This window comes from Bubalus bubalis, chromosome 21 (genome assembly GCF_019923935.1).
Source record: "Bubalus bubalis isolate 160015118507 breed Murrah chromosome 21, NDDB_SH_1, whole genome shotgun sequence".
Classification (NCBI taxonomy): Eukaryota; Metazoa; Chordata; class Mammalia; order Artiodactyla; family Bovidae; genus Bubalus; species Bubalus bubalis.
In genome coordinates this window covers 21,879,030-21,897,405 of record NC_059177.1, presented here as the reverse complement: position 1 = coordinate 21,897,405, position 18,376 = coordinate 21,879,030, and the positions used below count along the sequence as shown (strand labels likewise).

The 18,376-nt window shown below is 41.9% G+C and overlaps 1 protein-coding gene across 2 annotated transcripts in view; it reads right to left on the bottom strand.

The window, feature by feature from the left end:
• SUMF1 (sulfatase modifying factor 1) overlaps positions 1-18,376 on the bottom strand; it is a 93,797-nt gene that overhangs the window by 40,740 nt on the left and 34,681 nt on the right. For both annotated transcript variants that reach the window (XM_044934352.1, XM_044934351.1), the window contains 4 exons: positions 15,270-15,352; positions 12,653-12,775; positions 11,809-11,923; positions 6,597-6,710 (listed from right to left, as the gene is read on the bottom strand). In XM_044934352.1, coding sequence (XP_044790287.1) covers positions 6,597-6,710; positions 11,809-11,923; positions 12,653-12,775; positions 15,270-15,352 — 435 coding nt within the window. The remainder of the gene's footprint in view (positions 1-6,596; positions 6,711-11,808; positions 11,924-12,652; positions 12,776-15,269; positions 15,353-18,376) is intronic.

The following is an 18,376-nucleotide window of genomic DNA, read 5'->3' as shown; positions in this document are numbered from 1 at the left end:
CAGGACGTTTGAAGCTCAAGGGTGCAGGACCACAGGTGCCACTGGGATCAAAACAGGGGTCCTACAGTGGTAGGGGCTGGAGTTTTTCATTTCCCACCAAGATCCACTGGTCCTCCAAACTAAGAGAGGGGGCCACGATATATCTGGGTGTCCCGCTCTGTCTACTCAGGAGTCAAGAGCTATAATGTAAGACTCTGTAGGTAATATTATGAACAAACACAGCATTTTTACCACCTTCCAAATAGCAACTGGAATTAGCATTCACTCTTTTCAAGCAAGAAGCATGTGTCTGGATACTGTGTTTGAAAATCCGTTTACAGGATCTAAATATCTGAGCCATATATACTCAAGTTTATTTCCTCTATTTCTCAACAGTTTTTTGTGGTTGTTGAATGACCAACCTCACTCCACAACCACAAATAAAAGTGGCTATAGATCAACATCAGCTGTTCCTCTGGAACAATTTCCATCTTCCACTAGGGAGAAGAAGATGAAATTCTTTTCATAAACATGGCCTCAAGGGATTGATGTTGTTTGACCACTCTGCTTTTCCTTTGGGACTTACTAAGTATAATTTACAACCATAGTAATTTATTATCAAGTTTAAGTCAACATCCTTAATATTTTCATGTCTTTTTCATTTTGAACACCAGGTTACTTTTCCATCAAACTGATTTATTCTAAACTGTCCTCATTGAAAATACATGAATAAAGGGTCTTATGTGAGATAAAAATCCTTAACCAACTTCTCCGTGCACTACTACCTGGAAGTGGAATTCCAGGAATGTGAGCTGCGTTGAATAGGCTGCCAAGGGGGCAGCTGAATGGGTGAGACAGTCTCAACTCAGGAAGATGTGATATTTACTGTCTCTTGCCAGGCTGAGACAAGGCCAGTCTCATGCCATAGGCAGAGGAGGTCTGGGAAACAGGCTAAGCAGGAGTCTAACATTTCTGATGCACAAAATTCATTGATTCATATAGTGGTATGTGGCCAGAGGAGGCATTATTGGGACAAGGAACAAATAAATGCAGAATTTAGAGAATGGACAAATGCAAGTCCAAGTTCCAAGTCCAATCACCCAATTGCAAAAACAGGACTGACCATGAGGCACCTGCCAATATGTGGTCTTTTGACCTCGGGTCAGAGGTTGGCACGTGTCCTGTGTGACAGGCAAGGGTCAGAGGTGTGTTCTTCAAAACATGCAGAGTGCAAGCTCCAAACCACAGCCAGCACAACAGGAAGGCTTATGTTTTCTCTGGTCAGTTCCACACCACAACACCACAGCCTTGCAAAACAGAACACATTTCCCAACATGTCTAGAGCTATATGATCTAACTGAACAGTCAAACTCCACATTGACAAAAACAGAACAAACAGAATCTCGGGCTAATAGTGTCTGACAAGCATCAGGGATTCATTCAGAGGAGGAATACTTTTGGGGAAACTTTATTCCCAATGGACTCTAATGAGCCACAAAGCAAGATTTTCATTGTAAGGATGACTACGTGATATGTTAACAAAAGGTAAGGACAGGAAGAATATTAGGCATTCATTATTTATAAACATCATTTTCTCATCCTCTGCTCCCAAAGGCTAACATTTCTTGTTAATTCTGCTGAATAGAAGCATGTATTTGTGTGTGTGCAGTTGTTCAGTCATGTTCAACTCTTTTGCAACCCCATGGACTGCAGCCCACCAGGCTCCTCTGTCAATGGGACTTTCCAGGCAAGAATACTGGAGTGGGTTGCCATTTCCTCCTCTAGGGGATATGCCCAACCCAGAGACAGAACCCACGTCTTTTGCACTGGCAGCTGGATTCTTTACCACTGAGCCACCTAAGAAGCCCAAAAAGAAGCATATAATCTTCCAATTACGTAGCAAAAAATAATGAAGAAAAAAAAAAAAAGTAAATCACTAGCACAATAGTACTTTTGGGGTCTAAAGTTATATTTTCACATGCAACATTATCAGATCTAACTTGCCAACAATTTCATGAGATAGGTATAATTATTCCCAATTTGTATATAAGGAAACTTAAGGTATGTCCTAAGCTTAGAGAGATTCCTTTAATATCAAGTGGTAGAGCTAAAATCCACATTACTTTGACTAATTCTAAGGCTATATTTCTTTCCCTTAGGACAGAAAAAAAGCTGCCCAAATGAAACTGTGTACCTTAAGTGAGAGTGGCAAAGATATTACAGATTACTCCATCCTTTTATATCACCAGTGAACCAGGGTACCATGGTACCCCGGGTATGGTACTAGGGTAGTGAAGTAAGGATGTAGGTGTGGGAAATTAGGATACTAGATAAGTGCTATATAGTCTTTGACTGAAAGTACCACACTTCTGGGGGATTGCCATGTGGCTCAGTGGTAAAGAATCTGCTTGCCAGTGCGAGATGTGTGAGCTCGACCTCTGGGTCAGGAAGATCCCCTGGAGGAGAAAATGGCAACCCGTTCCACTATTCTTGCCTGGGAAATCCCATGGACAGAGGAGTCTGGAGGGCTACAGTCCATGGGGTCACAAAGAGTCAGACATGACTGAGCAACTAAGCATACAAGCACCACCACACACTTCCAGAGATTAATCTGGGTTTTTAGGTAAAGTAATTACAAAGGAAAACACACACACACACACATACAAATTACTTCTTAACTGGGTTAAAAAAGTAGCATCAGCGGCCACACTCTGGATTGCACCTGTGTAGAAAGACAGGCTGTCAACCTAAGCAGTTTCGAAAATTACCCACATGCATGCATGGACACTCCCCAGAACCTTCTACCAGGCAAGACCAAACTGACCCTCACTCCATATGGCCCAATACCTCCGCCTCTCCTAGGATTTTGTGTACAAAGCATACAAGGTGTTACTAGCCAATAAAATAAACACTAATGATTAACTTTTGCTCCCTGGAAGTCACTGAAGAAGAAAAAGGTATTCTCTGAATAGCCTCTGCCTACAGAGCACTGACTGTTCCCAAGTTCCCCAAAGAAGCTTGAAAGGTATTTGCCATTATGAGTTAGTCTTGGAGCTAAAATATACACATGACACTGAAGAGGTCCGTTCCTGGGTTGAAATGTTTACTTTGGTTCAAAACTTACCCTGAAAATATATGTTTTTAACTAGCTTTTGCTTTTGAAACACCTCCAGTATGAACAGTGATCAAGCTCTCTTTGATTCGATTCTAGGTATCTGGAACTGGCTTTATTACAGGACCAGGTTCTTTGCTAGGCGCTGGAGACACACAGCCCTTAGGGAAGAAAGGCAGATAAATTAAGACCTCAAAGAGAAATGGGAGTTTAAACCAGCTCAGGTGAGAACTATCAAGAGCTGTGAGGAACTGCTGAGCTCAAATCCCAGACTGAAGACAAGGCCAGAGAGGTGAGCTTATTTTCCCAGAGGTCAGCTGATTCCAGCTGCAGCAAGTATAATACTGAGAAGCTGAACAGAACTTTGCATAGACTCATGGGCCCCAAGGAAACAATTGGAGCTTAGGGATTCCATGGTGGCTCAGCTGGTAAAGAATCTGCCTGCAATGCAGGAGACCTGGGTTTGATCCCTGGATTGGGAAGATCCCCTGGAGAAGGGAAAGGCTACCCACTCCAGTATTTTGGCTTGGAGAATTCCATGGACTATACAGTCCGTGGGGTCGCAAAGAATCGGACACAACTGAGCAACTTTCACAGGGCCCTCCAAGGAAGAAGAGTCGTGGAAACCCCCTAGCCCACTGGCTGGCACCCTGAGGAGCTATATACATCTAGCCCTCACAGGGACTGAAGCTGAGCTTCAAATCACCTCAATTACCCACTCCAGTGTTCTTGCCTGGAGAATCCCAGGGATGGGAAGTCTGGTTGGCTGCCGTCTATGGGGTCGCACAGAGTCAGACATGACTGAAGCGACGCAGCAGCAGCACTGGCTAGAATAGCTAAGATAGTATGTAAGTTTCCAGAAGCAAAGATAAGCCTGCTCTAGAGAGAGATTCCACTCTCCAGATCTCAAACAATCTCTACAGTTTATCTCACACAATGTCTGGTACTCAATCAAAAATACTGAAGCATATGAGAAAATAAGATGTAACCAAAACCCAAGAACGGCACACAACAGAAGCTGGTCAACAGAGTGGCATGCTATGACAGTTATCAGATACAGACTTCAATATATGATGACTAAATATAAACTCATATATAAAGAATGGATAAACAACAATATAGCACAGGGTATTGTATTCACTATCCTGTGATAACCATAATGGAAAAGAATATGAAAAAGAATGTGTGTATATGAATATATATAAAGTATGCATATATACATATATATAAAAAGAATATATGTGTATATATATATATACATAAACTGAATCACTAGGCTGTACAGCAGAAATTAATATATTGTAAATCAATTCTACTTCAATAAAATAAGAAAAAAATATATATATATACGTAATGACTAAAAAACCACAGTGAGATAGCACTATACACAGACCAGAACAGCTTAAATTAAAAATACCAACAAATATCAAGTGCTGATAGAGTAGTTTTTGTTCTTTCTCTTTGGTTAAAAGAAATACAGTGAATACAATAAGGTGTCAGTATATGTTAAATCGTAACGGCAGATACATGGGTCTCTGTTATGCTATTTTCTGAACTTTTGTAACGTTTCAAAATGAAATGTTGAAAGGAAGAAAAAGCTGTGGTCATTGAGTGATCAGCAACAGCTAAATTATTTTAGCCTTCAGAAGTCATGTTCAAGAGTCTGTACTTCATTTATTCTTTAAACAGAGGAGTGAGAGCGTTAACCATATTTTCTATAAAGATCATTCCAGCTGCAACAGAGCAGAAAGAATGAAGCCAGGGAGCCCAACTGGGAGGCTGATGTGGTGACACAGATGAGAGGCAACAGTGGCACTGGTTGTCAAGATTGGAATGATAGAGTCGGAGTTTGCAAGGGAATTGGGGTTCAGTCCTCCAAACTGGTGAATTTAATCCCAGTCAAACCAGGAAGCAAATGAGGCCTCCGTGACAGAAACCTACAAGGCTAAGGATTTACAGAGCAAAGACAACATCCAAGATCAGAGCCTGGGACTGTGAAAACAAGAATATATGGATTTTTCTGTAAATCCTTAGAAGCAACACAAGCAATTATAAAACTGAAAGCTAATAAGCACTCAGCTCGACAACAGATGGTCACAGAAATACATTCACAACTTGCCAGAATTTTGAAGCCTTGTGCACCCTTTCCAAACATGCAGATGCTTTCATCTAAGGGGAGAAAAAAATTCTATTTCTGCTTTTGACAGCAAACGCCAAGTCACATTGTGCCAGTAGAGAATGGCATCTCCCAACCTCAAACCCACCGAAAATTTCACCTTATTCTCATGTTAGAGAGATGGGTTGCCTTTGACCACTAATTCCACCAGCCCTGCCAAGGAAGCCAAGGAGGAAATGACCATTTCTGAAGAACTCAGCTTTTTCATCTGCCCCCCAAAAAGGAGATTTCTGTCTATAGATTATTCAAGAGCAACTAATGTGTTATTCTGTGAAGAAAAATCAAGCATATCACACAAATTTATGCCTAAATTCTGGAAAAAAAAAAAAAAAAAAAGGCCGGAGGCATGGAGTCTGAAAATTTCTTCAACTACTCTGAGCTGTTTAACCTTCCACTGAGAAGAGATCAAAGAATTAACTGTCTTTATCATTACCTTTTGTAAGTTTTCAAGAGGTTAAGGTTTAAAATTAAGCATATTAAGTTCCCAGTCTAGCTAGTTTGGGTATAAATATATATTCCTGGATCTGACTTATGAATGTCTAGTTTGCTAGAGATAGGATTTTTAAATGGCATTTCCCCCCCAATCTGTTCACACAAGAAATACTCAGACATGTTCTTTTTAAAGGAAGTACTTCCCACTCACACACCTAATTCTTATAGTGTCTAAATCATTATATATGCTGAGAGAGCTTGGCTTTAGAGGCAGAGTAGCCCACTAGCTGCAGTCAATAGTCCTCCCATCCTACCTCTCTTTGCCAGAGAAGGTAAAATTTAACTTAGTTTTGCTACATTCCCAAGGTTTATGAACTGACATACTGTGGAGTTCAGGAAATAATCACCAAATGACTCAACTTCCTGATTCAGCATTCACCCAGAAAACATCCTTCTCATTTTCTCCAAACAATGTTCTTCAATCAAAATTTCAGCCAATGAAAACTCAGGCAATTAGCAGCACAATAAATACCATCTACCAGATCTCACTAGTTATTAACAAACATTAATGAATTTTGCTAGTTATTTATATATCTCATTACTTTGATCACATTTATGAGGCTGAATATAATTTCTAAAGTTATAGGCAGATTTCCGCAAATTATTATCACCAAAACGATCCAGCAGCATATAAAATGTCCACGGACATTTCTACACAATGCCTTAAGGTTGGGGAAAAAAAAAAAAAAAAAAAGATGTGCTTAATATTCCTTGGGGAAATTCCAAGATTAATTTCAATAGTACATAAATAGCCAAAACACACGAAATTCCTACCATAATCTGTCCAAAGGATGGGTGTAACCTTTTCATAATACATATTCTGAGACTAATACTCACTGGGTTAATCGTTTCTTCAGCAGAATGGTGAACAGTCCACCAGTCTGAAGTCCACTCCCAGGCGTTCCCTACTATATTGTATAAGCCATAACCATTGGGAGGAAAGGCGTCAACCTGAAAATTAAAAAAAGGGGGAAATGTTGTCAATCTACTCACCTTGTCTAGAAAGCCTCTTTAGTATAAAAATGCACAAAGACCTCTTACTTCAAAGTATGAATATGAATTCTCATTCTAACAGTGAAAATACAATCTGGCCAATATAAAAAAAAACAGAGGAAGATATTTTTCAGCTTTGAGTTCTCAAAGGGAGTTCAGAAACCTAAGAAGAGTTTATGTTACATGGTAAGAAAGTCAATGAAATAATTCTTAATAGAGAGACTAGTATTGATCACAAGTCAAATCTGTATCTCATTGAGAAGTGGCAAGTAAATTATCTGTAGACCTTAAGAAGCATAAGAGAAACAGCATTATACCCAGTATCAGTCTTGTCATCACAGCTGAGCTCTGCTGGCCACAACATCTTTAGGCACAGAAAGACCTCAAGCCAATTCTGTCCTCTCCACCAGCCCCCTCCAACTCACCAGCTTATCTTTAAGCCTGAGTCATTATTGTCAAAACACTGATGGGACTTATTACAGAGAAACCACAAATTCATTATCAAGGGCTATCCATAAAACAAAGAAAGTTTGCAATCCCTTGCACCTGGAAGTATGAGGTAAGCTGCATGGGCTCTTAAGCCAGCAATTACATTACATTCAAAGGTAGATCAGACAGTCTGCCACATAATTATGTCACAGACATGATACCAAAGTGCAAAGCTTGTGTACAAAGGAAGGTGGGGAGGAGGACCAGAGAAAAACCTTTGACTGAATAGTAAATGCATACAGAACAAGTTTTGCTATTTTAGGGACTCAAAACTTTTTCCTAACATATTTTACAAGAAATGCTCATACATGAAGGAAACTTTTATTTTTTAAGTGAAAAAAATATTAATTTATCGTTGAGATTCTTTTTAAAAAATCTTTTTGTAAGTTCATGTTTTTTCTCAATTAATGAAGTAGAACTAAAAGGAATAAAATTAATTTCCTACTTGGCTTCAGAAGGTTTTAGATCTACACATAAATATGGAGCCATGTGATATGTGGGCAATCCAGGGCACGTCAATAAAGTTATGACACTACTCTGAAAAAAAATTAATCCAGATGATGGGGAAAGCTGAAAATTTTTACCATTCTGCTTCCAAACTCAGCATTCATTATGGAAACAGCAGTACCTATTCACTGCTTCATTCAGTAATTCCATGCATGTCGACTGAAGGCAGAAAGGGTTTGATGACATAGACGTGAAAGAGTTTTAATGAGGGAGAAAAAATGATGATGCCAAAAATTAAAAATATCCAATCTAGAAAGGCAGGGTGGGATTAGTAGGGTAAGAGAATGAAAGAAAATATGCAGAAACTCCCTAGAGGGAGAGATTTTGAGCTGAAGATGAACCCTCCTCCACAAAGGTAGAAGCATCTTATGGGATTCAAGGTCAGAGGTCAAAGGTCAGAGAGACAGTGAAGGAGAAGGGGTCAGAGGCATAAACTGTTCTTTTAAGAATTTGGAGATAATGAGGAAGAATAAGACAGAAAAATAGTTGGAAGGAAAAGAAGAAAATAATTTGTTTCAGTGAAAAGATGGGAAGGAGCGAGGGGCATGAGAGCAACTGAAAGATGGAATGAACAAAGTGGAGAAGTGGAGGGAGGAACCATTTCTCAGGCTTAGAGAGCAGACTAATGGAGGTCAGCCAGCCTAGGGTCTTCTTTACATGACAACACACAACAAATGCTGGGCAAGCAAGTTAGCCTATGAGGTGCTGTTAAACCCTAAGATGAGGAAACATTAATAACAGCATCTACTGAAAGGTTTGAGAGGTTTTCCTTCTGTAAATACCTGGATGTTTAAGTGAGGTAAAATCTGGAGGTCACCACTCCCAAAATTACCACATGAGAGTATAAAAATTTTAACTGCTCTTTGTTCAGTTAATCACACCAACCAAAACTTCCTTCCAGAAAGCTCAGAAGAAATACTTCCAACATGTTTATTTTCAGGTGAATGAGCAGATATGCATGAAAACCAAAACATACTAATAACTTACAACAGAGGCCCAATCAAACAGAAAACCAATTCTTTAGGTTCACCGCGGTCAGAATAGTTCACTAAATTTAAAACCAGACTGAAACTAATAAAATAAAACAGCAGGTGACGGAGATATTTCACTGTAGTCCATTCCAACATTGGAAGTTCGATCCCTGCTCTCAAGGGACCAAGGCCTGTGGATCCAACAAGGAAGCCAAGGAGGACCTGAGATAAACAGTCCCACTTTAAAAGTACAAATCTTCTGTCAAGACAAAGGTGGAAGTGACCTCTCTACAACGTGCTGGTTTTTTTCCTCTTCAGGTCATATTTCTCATGTCGGCTCCTGGTAAATGTTCTAATTTTGTCTTAGGAACTTCCATGGCAACTTATTCAGGTAAGTTCTGTTGAATATCCTCCAAGGCAGACATCTGCTACACATCCCCAGTTACATATTCCAACTCTGCTGCTGCTGCTGCTGCTGCTAAGTGACTCCAGTCGTGTCCAACTCTGTGCGACCCCAGAGACGGCAGCCCACCAGGCTCCCCCGTCCCTGGGATTCTCCAGGCAAGAACACTGGAGTGGGTTGCCATTCCCTTCTCCAATGCATGAAAGTGAAAAGTGAAAGTGAAGTCGCTCAGTCGTGTCTGACTCTTAGCGACCCCATGGACTGCAGCCTACCAGGCTCCTCCGTCCACGGTATTTTCCAGGCAAGAGTACTGGAGTGGGGTGCCATTGCATTCTCCACTCTAAATATCTGTAAAGTATCTTTATTTCATATGGAAATTGTTATTTTCTGAGAAGATGCACTGACTTGAGAATAAATGACTTTTTCCTTGGAGGTTCATCTGTCTAAATAGTGATGTGAAATTCTGTAGCCATTAAGTGCTGTAAAATATTCATAGCTGTCCAGTACAGATTCTCATGGTCTTTTGACTGCCAGGTGCTTATGTAATTTGCCTGGTCTATCAGAAGTCTATGCTATATCTGCTTCAACGCTAAGTGTCCTGCTTCTACATCATGCGTCACCTTTCCTGGGGTCTCCTAGGCATCTGCATCAGGCTCCTTATTGTGTTCATCCTGCAGCACAGGTTCTGCCAACAGTGGCCCATGAGATAACAGCTGCCCTTCTTACCCATGTACAGTTTGAGAAAAAGGTTGAGATCTCTTAGACCCCAAGGTCTCTAATAACTCATTTTACTGAATAAAACTATGTGCCCCTGAGAGTACAAGCTATCCAGAAGGAAACCTGAAAAGAACCAACTTCACTTTGCTGTATAGTAGCAAATAAATTTGCCTCTGTTGAAAAATACATCCAATTCCCACTGGTTTGTGTTGGTGCTTTTATCATATACCTAACTCATACATATGAAATTTCAGAAGCACACACATGCGAGTTCCTATGCCTATTTAAAGGCAACATATTCTCATGTAACTTTTTTTTACATTACTTCTGCATCCCTGCAAAAACAACTGTAATGTTTTAACTATATGGCTCAAAGTATGTTTGAAGTTCTGAAAAGTCAAGTGTCTTCTCATCCCTCATGTCTTCCAAAAACTGTCTGTCTTTTTCACTTGTTTATTATTTCAGTTGAAATTCTGGAATCATTTGGTCATGCTCTAAATAACATATGTGTGTTACGTTTATAAATAAATTTTGGAAGAATTATTTTTGTGTGAACAAATATTAAAAACACAAATTTTTTTTAAATGACAACTGTTTGAAAGATTGTTGAAAGAATATTATCTTCTGTAACAACAAACCCAGTAAAGTGCTATTTCCCCACTACAAGACATCTTTGCTCAATGTGTCAAAAAAAAAAACAAAATGCTTTTATCATTGCTTCATTAGTGTATGGTTCTGCTGACAAAAAAGAAAAAAAAAAAAAACAGACAGAAAGGAATACTCATGGAGGGAAACATGCTACATGCGTTCCAGAAAACAGTTTGGTTATGTTTTTGAAACTCTTACCAAGAAAGTTTTCTAGTGTTTGACTCATTAATTTCACTGCTAGGAATCTACCTATTAAAAAAAAACCACCACACTATTAAGGGTCTACTGTATTGCACAGGGAACTCTACTCAATACTCAGAATTGATCTGTATAGGAAAAGAATCTAAAAACAGAGCAGATATATGCATATGTGTAGCTGATTCACTTTGCTGTATAGCAGAAACTAACACAACATTGTAAATCAACTATACCTCAATAAAAACTATTTTTAAATCATCAGAGATACAATTTAATATTTATGCACAAGATGTTGTTATTCCGCAAAAAAAATATGTAACTTTGCAAAAATAAGGGGCAAATAAATTAGGGTTAATTCAAATGACAAGCTATCCAGCTGCTAAAAGACATGTATTTGTGAAGAACTGCTAATGCCAGACAAAATGTTCCTGATATTACACAGGGAAAGGAGAGTAGGATTTTAAATATAATAGTATGACCCCAAAGCAATATGTAAAAAATATATACGCACACAAACACAAGAAACATTTACACTGGCACCTATATGGTAGTTAAGAGCATGGGCTTTTGAAACAAACAGACCTGGTTCAAATCCCAGATGTGTGGCTTTCCAGCTGTGTAACCCTGGGCAAGTCAGTTAACCTCTCTGTGCCTCAGAATGCTCACCTGAAAAAATGGGGATAACAGTGCCTACCTCACAGAGTGGAACATTAACTGAGATAATTCACGCAAATACCTCAGTATCATGCCTGGCACACTGCAAGTATTAACTCCTAGCAATTATTAGTACCATTAACACCGAAAAGGAATGGGAGGAATTGCACCAAAACGCTAATAGGGGTTATCTATCTTGAGATAAGATTCCTCCAGGTTCTTTCAATTTTCTCCTTTGCAACTCTTCTGGTTTTTTTCAAAGTTTCTATAGTATTATAGAATCGGAAAGAAAAAGGTGTCACGAAAAAGAATGTCTAAGTATTAGTATTTGCCTCGTGCTGTAGTGGATGAAGGCAGAAAGGGTACAAGACGTAGAGCGGAGAGTGAGCAACATTCTCCCTCATGTCTAGCGGTTTCTAGTGGTTTCTCCATGTGCTGTGGCTGCAGCCCTCTGAACCTCGCTACTCACAGGCGCGGTCCCTCGGAAGCCGTCCTCCCCGGTGTTGGTCACAGGAAACTCGCCTTGCCAGATGTTGGCATAATGCTGGCCTTTTGGCTGCAGTTTGTTGCCCCAGGGGAAAAGTCTGTCAGAAGAGACACAGGCATCAGCCTGTCAAACATGCACAGGCTTCTGGCCACAAGTCAAGAAGAGGAAGGCAGTGAAAGGGAGAGAGCACACTGCTCGCTTGTTCCAAGTGAGTTATTTTATTTTTTTAATACATAAAGCTTTTAATCAGGAATTTTTTTAACTTCCACACAACCAGATCATGTCAAGCTCACAACAACATCAGTCTCTCCCGAGGCCTCAGGAGGCCTGACATAAATCACCTCACTAAAAGACGGGCTTATAGGAGGCTGGGAGAGCAGCCATCATTCTGGACTTATATGGAAGCATAACGGGGCACCATAACATCGCACTTTTTAATAAAGCCTTCACTATTTTAAGGAGCCTTTTTAGAAGCTGAGGCCCAATCGTGAGTTTTCTGTCTCATGGCTCTGGAAGCAGAGAAATACTGCTGTTTCAGGAGACGCCTAAAATAAGAAACCCCTAAAAGCGAAGGCAGCCTGCCAGAGGGGCTCGAAGGAGGACCACATGGCACCGGGATGGGGCTGTGTGGCCGGCGCCCACCCCACCAGTCATGCGCCCACCTCTGCCTGGGTGTTTCCTAAGGAACTTCACCAACGTGAGGAAAGCCCAGTAGGAAAGAGCTGCCCTGGTGGTTGTGGTTTTAAATCAACTGTCCAGAGTAAGTTCCTGTGGATTTAGAAAGAAGTTCCACATACTATTAAGCAAGGGGAGACCCTCCAAGTACCTATTTTGCAGGCCTCCTCGACAGCTGTATTCCCACTCGGCCTCCGTGGGCAAACGCTTTCCCGCCCACGTGCAGTAGGCGACGGCGTCGTTCCAGGAGACGTGGAGAACCGGGTGGTCCGACCTGGGGAACAGAGAGCGCAGAGTGAGGAGGGCGGAACCAGAACTGGAAACAGGGACCGGCTCCAGCCAACCGCCCGTCTTCGCCTTTACCTCAATCCCTGACCCGGAAGTGGGCCTGGTCCCCAGGTCAACGTCCCCCACCCTTCCCCCCCGCACTTCTGTCAGCCTCCACCAGGGGTCTCTGACATCCCAGGCTCCCAAATAGGTTATGATCCCTCCTCCCCCAAGACTCGAAACATTACTCCAGTTTGCTGGCAGGCCTGAACCCCCAGAGAATCTCACGTGGTGCAGCAGGGTGTGAAGATGCACCAGCCAGCTGCACCAACCAATGCTTTCTTCTGTGAGGAAAGAACGATTATGCAGCTGCTGGACATGGTATGAGCAGAAGCTTCCAGCGCTCAGCTCCTTCAGGAGAGTTGCGAAGAACCACCTCACAGTCACCAACAAGCAACCACAGCAGGAGCATAAAGGCACAGCCATGTGGGTTCACCCATAGCGCGATCCTATGGGTCATTTATACCCCAGAGCCCCACCCCCACCCCACCCCCGAGGGACTGGCTGGGACTTCCTGGACCTGCCTTGCAGTCTTGGCTTCTCCCTCTGCCCAATCCTGCTTCCTCCCCGTCCCTCCCACAGGTGCGGATCCCTAATAAATAGTCTGCACACCAAGCTCTGTCTCAGCATCTGTTTCCGAAGAATCCAATCTGTGATACTTGGCTTTAAACTCTTGTCTTTCTGCTGTAGATGAGTCTGCTCTATTTGCCTCACTCCAGCATATTCCAAGTAAGCCTCTATTTTTTCTACCAGTATAGCCGGGCAGGGAAGATTAGGGGGAAGTTTGAGAATAAGGGGATAAACATATTTATTCAGCACCAATAACTTTAATTCCTGCTCACTCTTTCTCCAGTGGACTCTACATTCCTGGCCCATTTCTTAAACTTTTTTATTCTTTTTTTTCTTTTTGCAGCACTGGGTCTTTGTTGCCGTGCAACAACTCCTTTGCTTCCTCTAGTTGTGGTGGTGCCTGGGCTTCTCATTGTGAAGCTGCTCTTGTTGTGAAGCATGGTCTCTAGGGTGCACCGGCTTCAGTAGTTGTGGCATGAGACTCTAGTTGCCCTGCGGCATGTGGGATCATAGATCCGGGATCAGGGATCAAATCCACATCCCCTGCATTGGCAGGCAGATTCTTAACCACTGGACCACCAGGGAAGTCCCTCTTAAGCATCTTTGAATCCCCTATCGTAATTACACCATGACTTTCACTTATTCTTTCCAAAGTGTCTATTGAGTACCTTTACATGCCAGTCACTGTTTTCAGCATTGATGTTTTAAGACATGCACTTTTCTCAAAAGGACTCATTGGATAGAATACATTTCATTCTGGGTCTTCCTTCTGTCCTCAGCTTTTCCTTCTACTATGATACTTCAGAAAGAAGCTATATATTGGGAACTAAGAGGTCATCAACCTGAGGTATCTGAGAATCCTACAACTTTCTACCTCAGAGTCTATTTCTACCCCGGGGCCTACCAACTCAAGAGTTTGAAAGAATGACATTTATCAAGGAGCTGTATCCCTAGAGCTGAACGTCATGTACTTCCAGCTCCCCCACACTGAGGGCAGTAAGCAGGAACGATGTTGAAAACGGAGACTCGAGAATCCCATCTGAAAAACTGGGTTAGGAGAACAGTTTTCTTGGGCTGTTGAGACGCTGAGTCCTGACCCAAACCTTTCTCCGCCTCCAGGGCTTAAAGTGCTACTCTATTTTTGCTTGAGATAATTATTTCTTTGCCACCCTGGAGACTTGCTGACCGACTTGCAGCTCTGTGGTTTTTCAGTCAGATGGTGGCTTCAAAGTATGTCAGTCCAGGACTGCAGAGAACATGAGTCCTGGACCCAAGGCCTAGCTGTTAAGCAGTGGCCAACTGGCAAGACACCACCGCTTCTCTGTGAGGCAGTCTCCATCCTCATAATGGCCTACTCATGAGGAAGAACAAACAATCTGTAAAGGTTACATGTCATGAGATTTGTAAGAGGTCTATCAAATGGGGAAAGAATGACAGGAGGGAACCCTCTAAAAGGCCAAATGAGGATGGCAAGAGGCCACTTATTATGAGCCTTCCAGAGACTTCCCTGGTGGTCCAGTGGTCCTTCCAATACAGGAGGTGTGGGTTCAATCCCTGGTCAGGGAGCTAAGATCCACATGCCTGGCAGCCAAAAGACCACAACATAAAACAGAAGCAATATTGTAACAAATTCAATAAAGACTTTAAAAATGGTCCACATCAAAAAAAAAAAATCTTAACAGAGTGTTCCATGACCTAGGCACAATGTTTGGGTCTGTACATTGACTCTTTCTAGCCATCCTATTTCCCTTCCAACTGATTAGAGTTCATCATACTCTTTTATAGACAATGGACATTGAGTTTCTCTTCAACATCATAGGAACTGATTTTGAAATGAAAGTATCATCTAGGCTAAGACCCACCAGTCTCACCTGTGTAGGACAGTAGAGTCGGGCCCTTCTGGGTGTCTCCAGTTAGCACCTTTCACAGGTAACCACCACGGAGCAGCTGCAACCTCAGAGAAACACAGGATAAGCTGAGGTTAGCTCTAAAAAAACACTGACTCGGTCAATGCAGAAAAAAAAACAATCTCACTTAAGGTCTTCAACTTCCATGGAATTACCAAATCATTTTCCCAGAATATCAAAAATATTTATATGTAATTAAATTTAACAACAGTGTCAGACTTTATCTTTTTGGGCTCCAAAATCACTGCAAATGGTGACCGCAGCCATGAAATTAAAAGATGCTTACTCCTTGGAAGGAAAGTTATGACCAACCTAGAGAGCATATTGAAAAGCAGAGACATTACGTTGCCAATGAAGGTCCGTTTAGTCAAGGCTATGGTTTTTCCAATGGTCATGTATGGATGCGAGAGTTGGACTGTGAAGAAAGCTGAGTGCCAAAGAATTGATGCTTTTGAACTGTGGTGTTGGAGAAGACTCTTGAGAGTCCCTTGGACTGCAAGGAGATCCAACCAGTCCATTCTAAAGGAGATCAGCCCTGGGTGTTCTTTGGAGGGAATGATGCTAAAGCTGAAACTCCAGTACTTTGGCCACCTCATGCAAAGAGTTGACTCATTGGAAAAGACTCTGATGTTGGGAGGGATTGGGGGCAGGCGGAAAAGGGGACGACAGAGGATGAGATGGCTGGATGGCATCACCAACTCGATGGACGTAAGTTTGAGTGAACTCCGGGAGATGGTGATGGACAGGGAGGCTTGGCGTGCTGCAATTCATGGGGTCACAAAGAGTCGGACATGACTGAGCGAATGAACTGAACTGAACTGAAATCTATCCCAAAAAAAAGCATTATCTCTTGAATTCCCTGGTGGTCCAGTAGTGAGGACTTGTTTCACTGCTGTGCTCCAGGTTCAATCCCAAGTTGGGGAACTAAGATCCAGAAAGCCACACATGCACCCAAAACAAACAAACAAAAAGGCACAGTGTTATGTGGCAGGTTAGATGGGAGGGGGCTTTGGGGGAGAATGCATACATTTATATGTAAGGTTGAGTCCCTCCGCTGTTCACTTTAAACTACTACAACATTGTTAATCAGCTATACCCCAATACAACATAAAAAGTTTTTTTAAAAAGGTATTATCTCGCATCATAAAGCACCACAGTGATTAAATAAATATGTATCTAAATGGTGTATCTTTCCAAGAATCTTAAAAAGACACTGCTAGCTAATCCTCTATAATCTCTAACAACTGGGACAACTGGTACCACTCTGATGTAAAAGATGAGGAAACAGCATTAATCTTACAACTTGGTGCCAGGCTGAAGGTCAACCAAGGTGGTGGGAGACCAAGCTGAAGCACCGAATACAGAGCTGCAATGTGTTCACAAAAGACCCTGGTTAATATCCAGTCCAACATGAGGTGTGTGGCTCTGGGCAAATTCACTGCTTGTCTGGCCCCAAAGTCCTCATCTGTGAAATGAGAGCAGCCTCCCAGTTCCCCACCTCAGACTCAGAGCAGGGTGAATCTAAAAGGATTGGGAAGTGCTCAGCCCACATCCTGTTCCCAGGACCTTAACTGCTACTTTACAGCTCTGTCAACACATATACCAATATCAAGTGGCCTTTGTTTTGTTCCTTTTCATTCATTTGTGCTTTCTCTGTTGTGTCTGACTCTTTGCAATCCCATGGACTATAGCCCGCCAGGCTCCTCTGTCCATGGAATTTTCCAGGCAAGAATACTGGAGTGGGTTGCTATTTCCTCCTCCCGACCCAGGGATCAAACCCACATCTCTTGCATCTCCTGCATGGGCAGGCAGATTCTTTACCATTGGGATTGTTTAGAGATTGGTTAAAAACTTGATTTTGGAGTCAGTCAAAATGAGATTTGAATTATGACTCTGCCATGCAGAGGGTAACCCTTGGCAACCTCCCTACTGAGGTCCCTACATCTGTTTTCTCAACTGTAAGATGAAGGCAGTAACAATGCCTATTCAGAGATTATTACAAGGAAACCAAACATACATCCAGGGCTTAGGACTATGCCGAGCATTTAGCAAGCACTCAGTAAAGGGAAGCAGTCAACCATGGACCTCATGACAATCAAGGAGAGAGTTACCAAAAAAAATTACCGTCATCAGTGATGCTAATACTAAGTAAAGAACAGAAGTTTGCAAATGATTCTTCTGCTGTAAACCGGAACGGACTCAAGTTATCCCCAAGACAATGCTGCTCTCAGTCCTCTGCGTCCTGACGAGCCGGGCTGAGTGGAAGAGATGGGGGATGTGTTCCCGGCTAACAATTACAGCAATCACCAAGAACACCAAACTCTGTTCTTGTTCTTTTTCTCACATCAGCACAATCAAAACATTCACGGTATTCCAATCACAATTTGATGGGAAAAGCCAAATTCTTTTATATCTCAATGAAAGAGGCATTATGTCCTTTGAGGACACTACTGCAGAGTGTTTTCTCTTTCAGAGAGCAGGAGAGGTGAAAGGCAGGGCTTCTTCCTCTTTCTTCTGTGGCACTGTGGAATCTTTAATCAGGGTGGGGGGTGGGGGGGGTGGTGTTCTCGCTCACTACACTGCTTGATATTTGCCACCAGGGAAGCCCGTTTAAGTACCAGCGACAGGTAATTCATTCCGCGTCAAGGGAAGATGTGCAGAGAAAGCCCAGGTCATCCCACTCTTAACATTTCAAGATTTTCAGATCACTCACCCAATTCTACCCCATTCCCAACACTAAGGTCACCAGAAGGTTCTATTTCTCAAATTTAAAAAAAAAAAAAAAAGAATTTTTAAAAGGCAAATATGGCAAATGCTAGCTTTTGTTACATCTGGGTGGTGGAAACTAGAATGCCTATTTTTCTTATACCCTATTATGTTTTGAAATATTCCATCATTAGCAACTTTTTAAATGGATTTACTTATCTCTTCTACTGCGATGGGCATTTGGGCAGTTTCCAGTTTGAGCTACTGTGAATGGTGCTACTTCTGTGAACATTCTTGGTAGCTCATGACTCAGGAAATATGCAGAAGCATTCCTGCTGAGTGCACGTTGTGGAGTGGAATGGCTG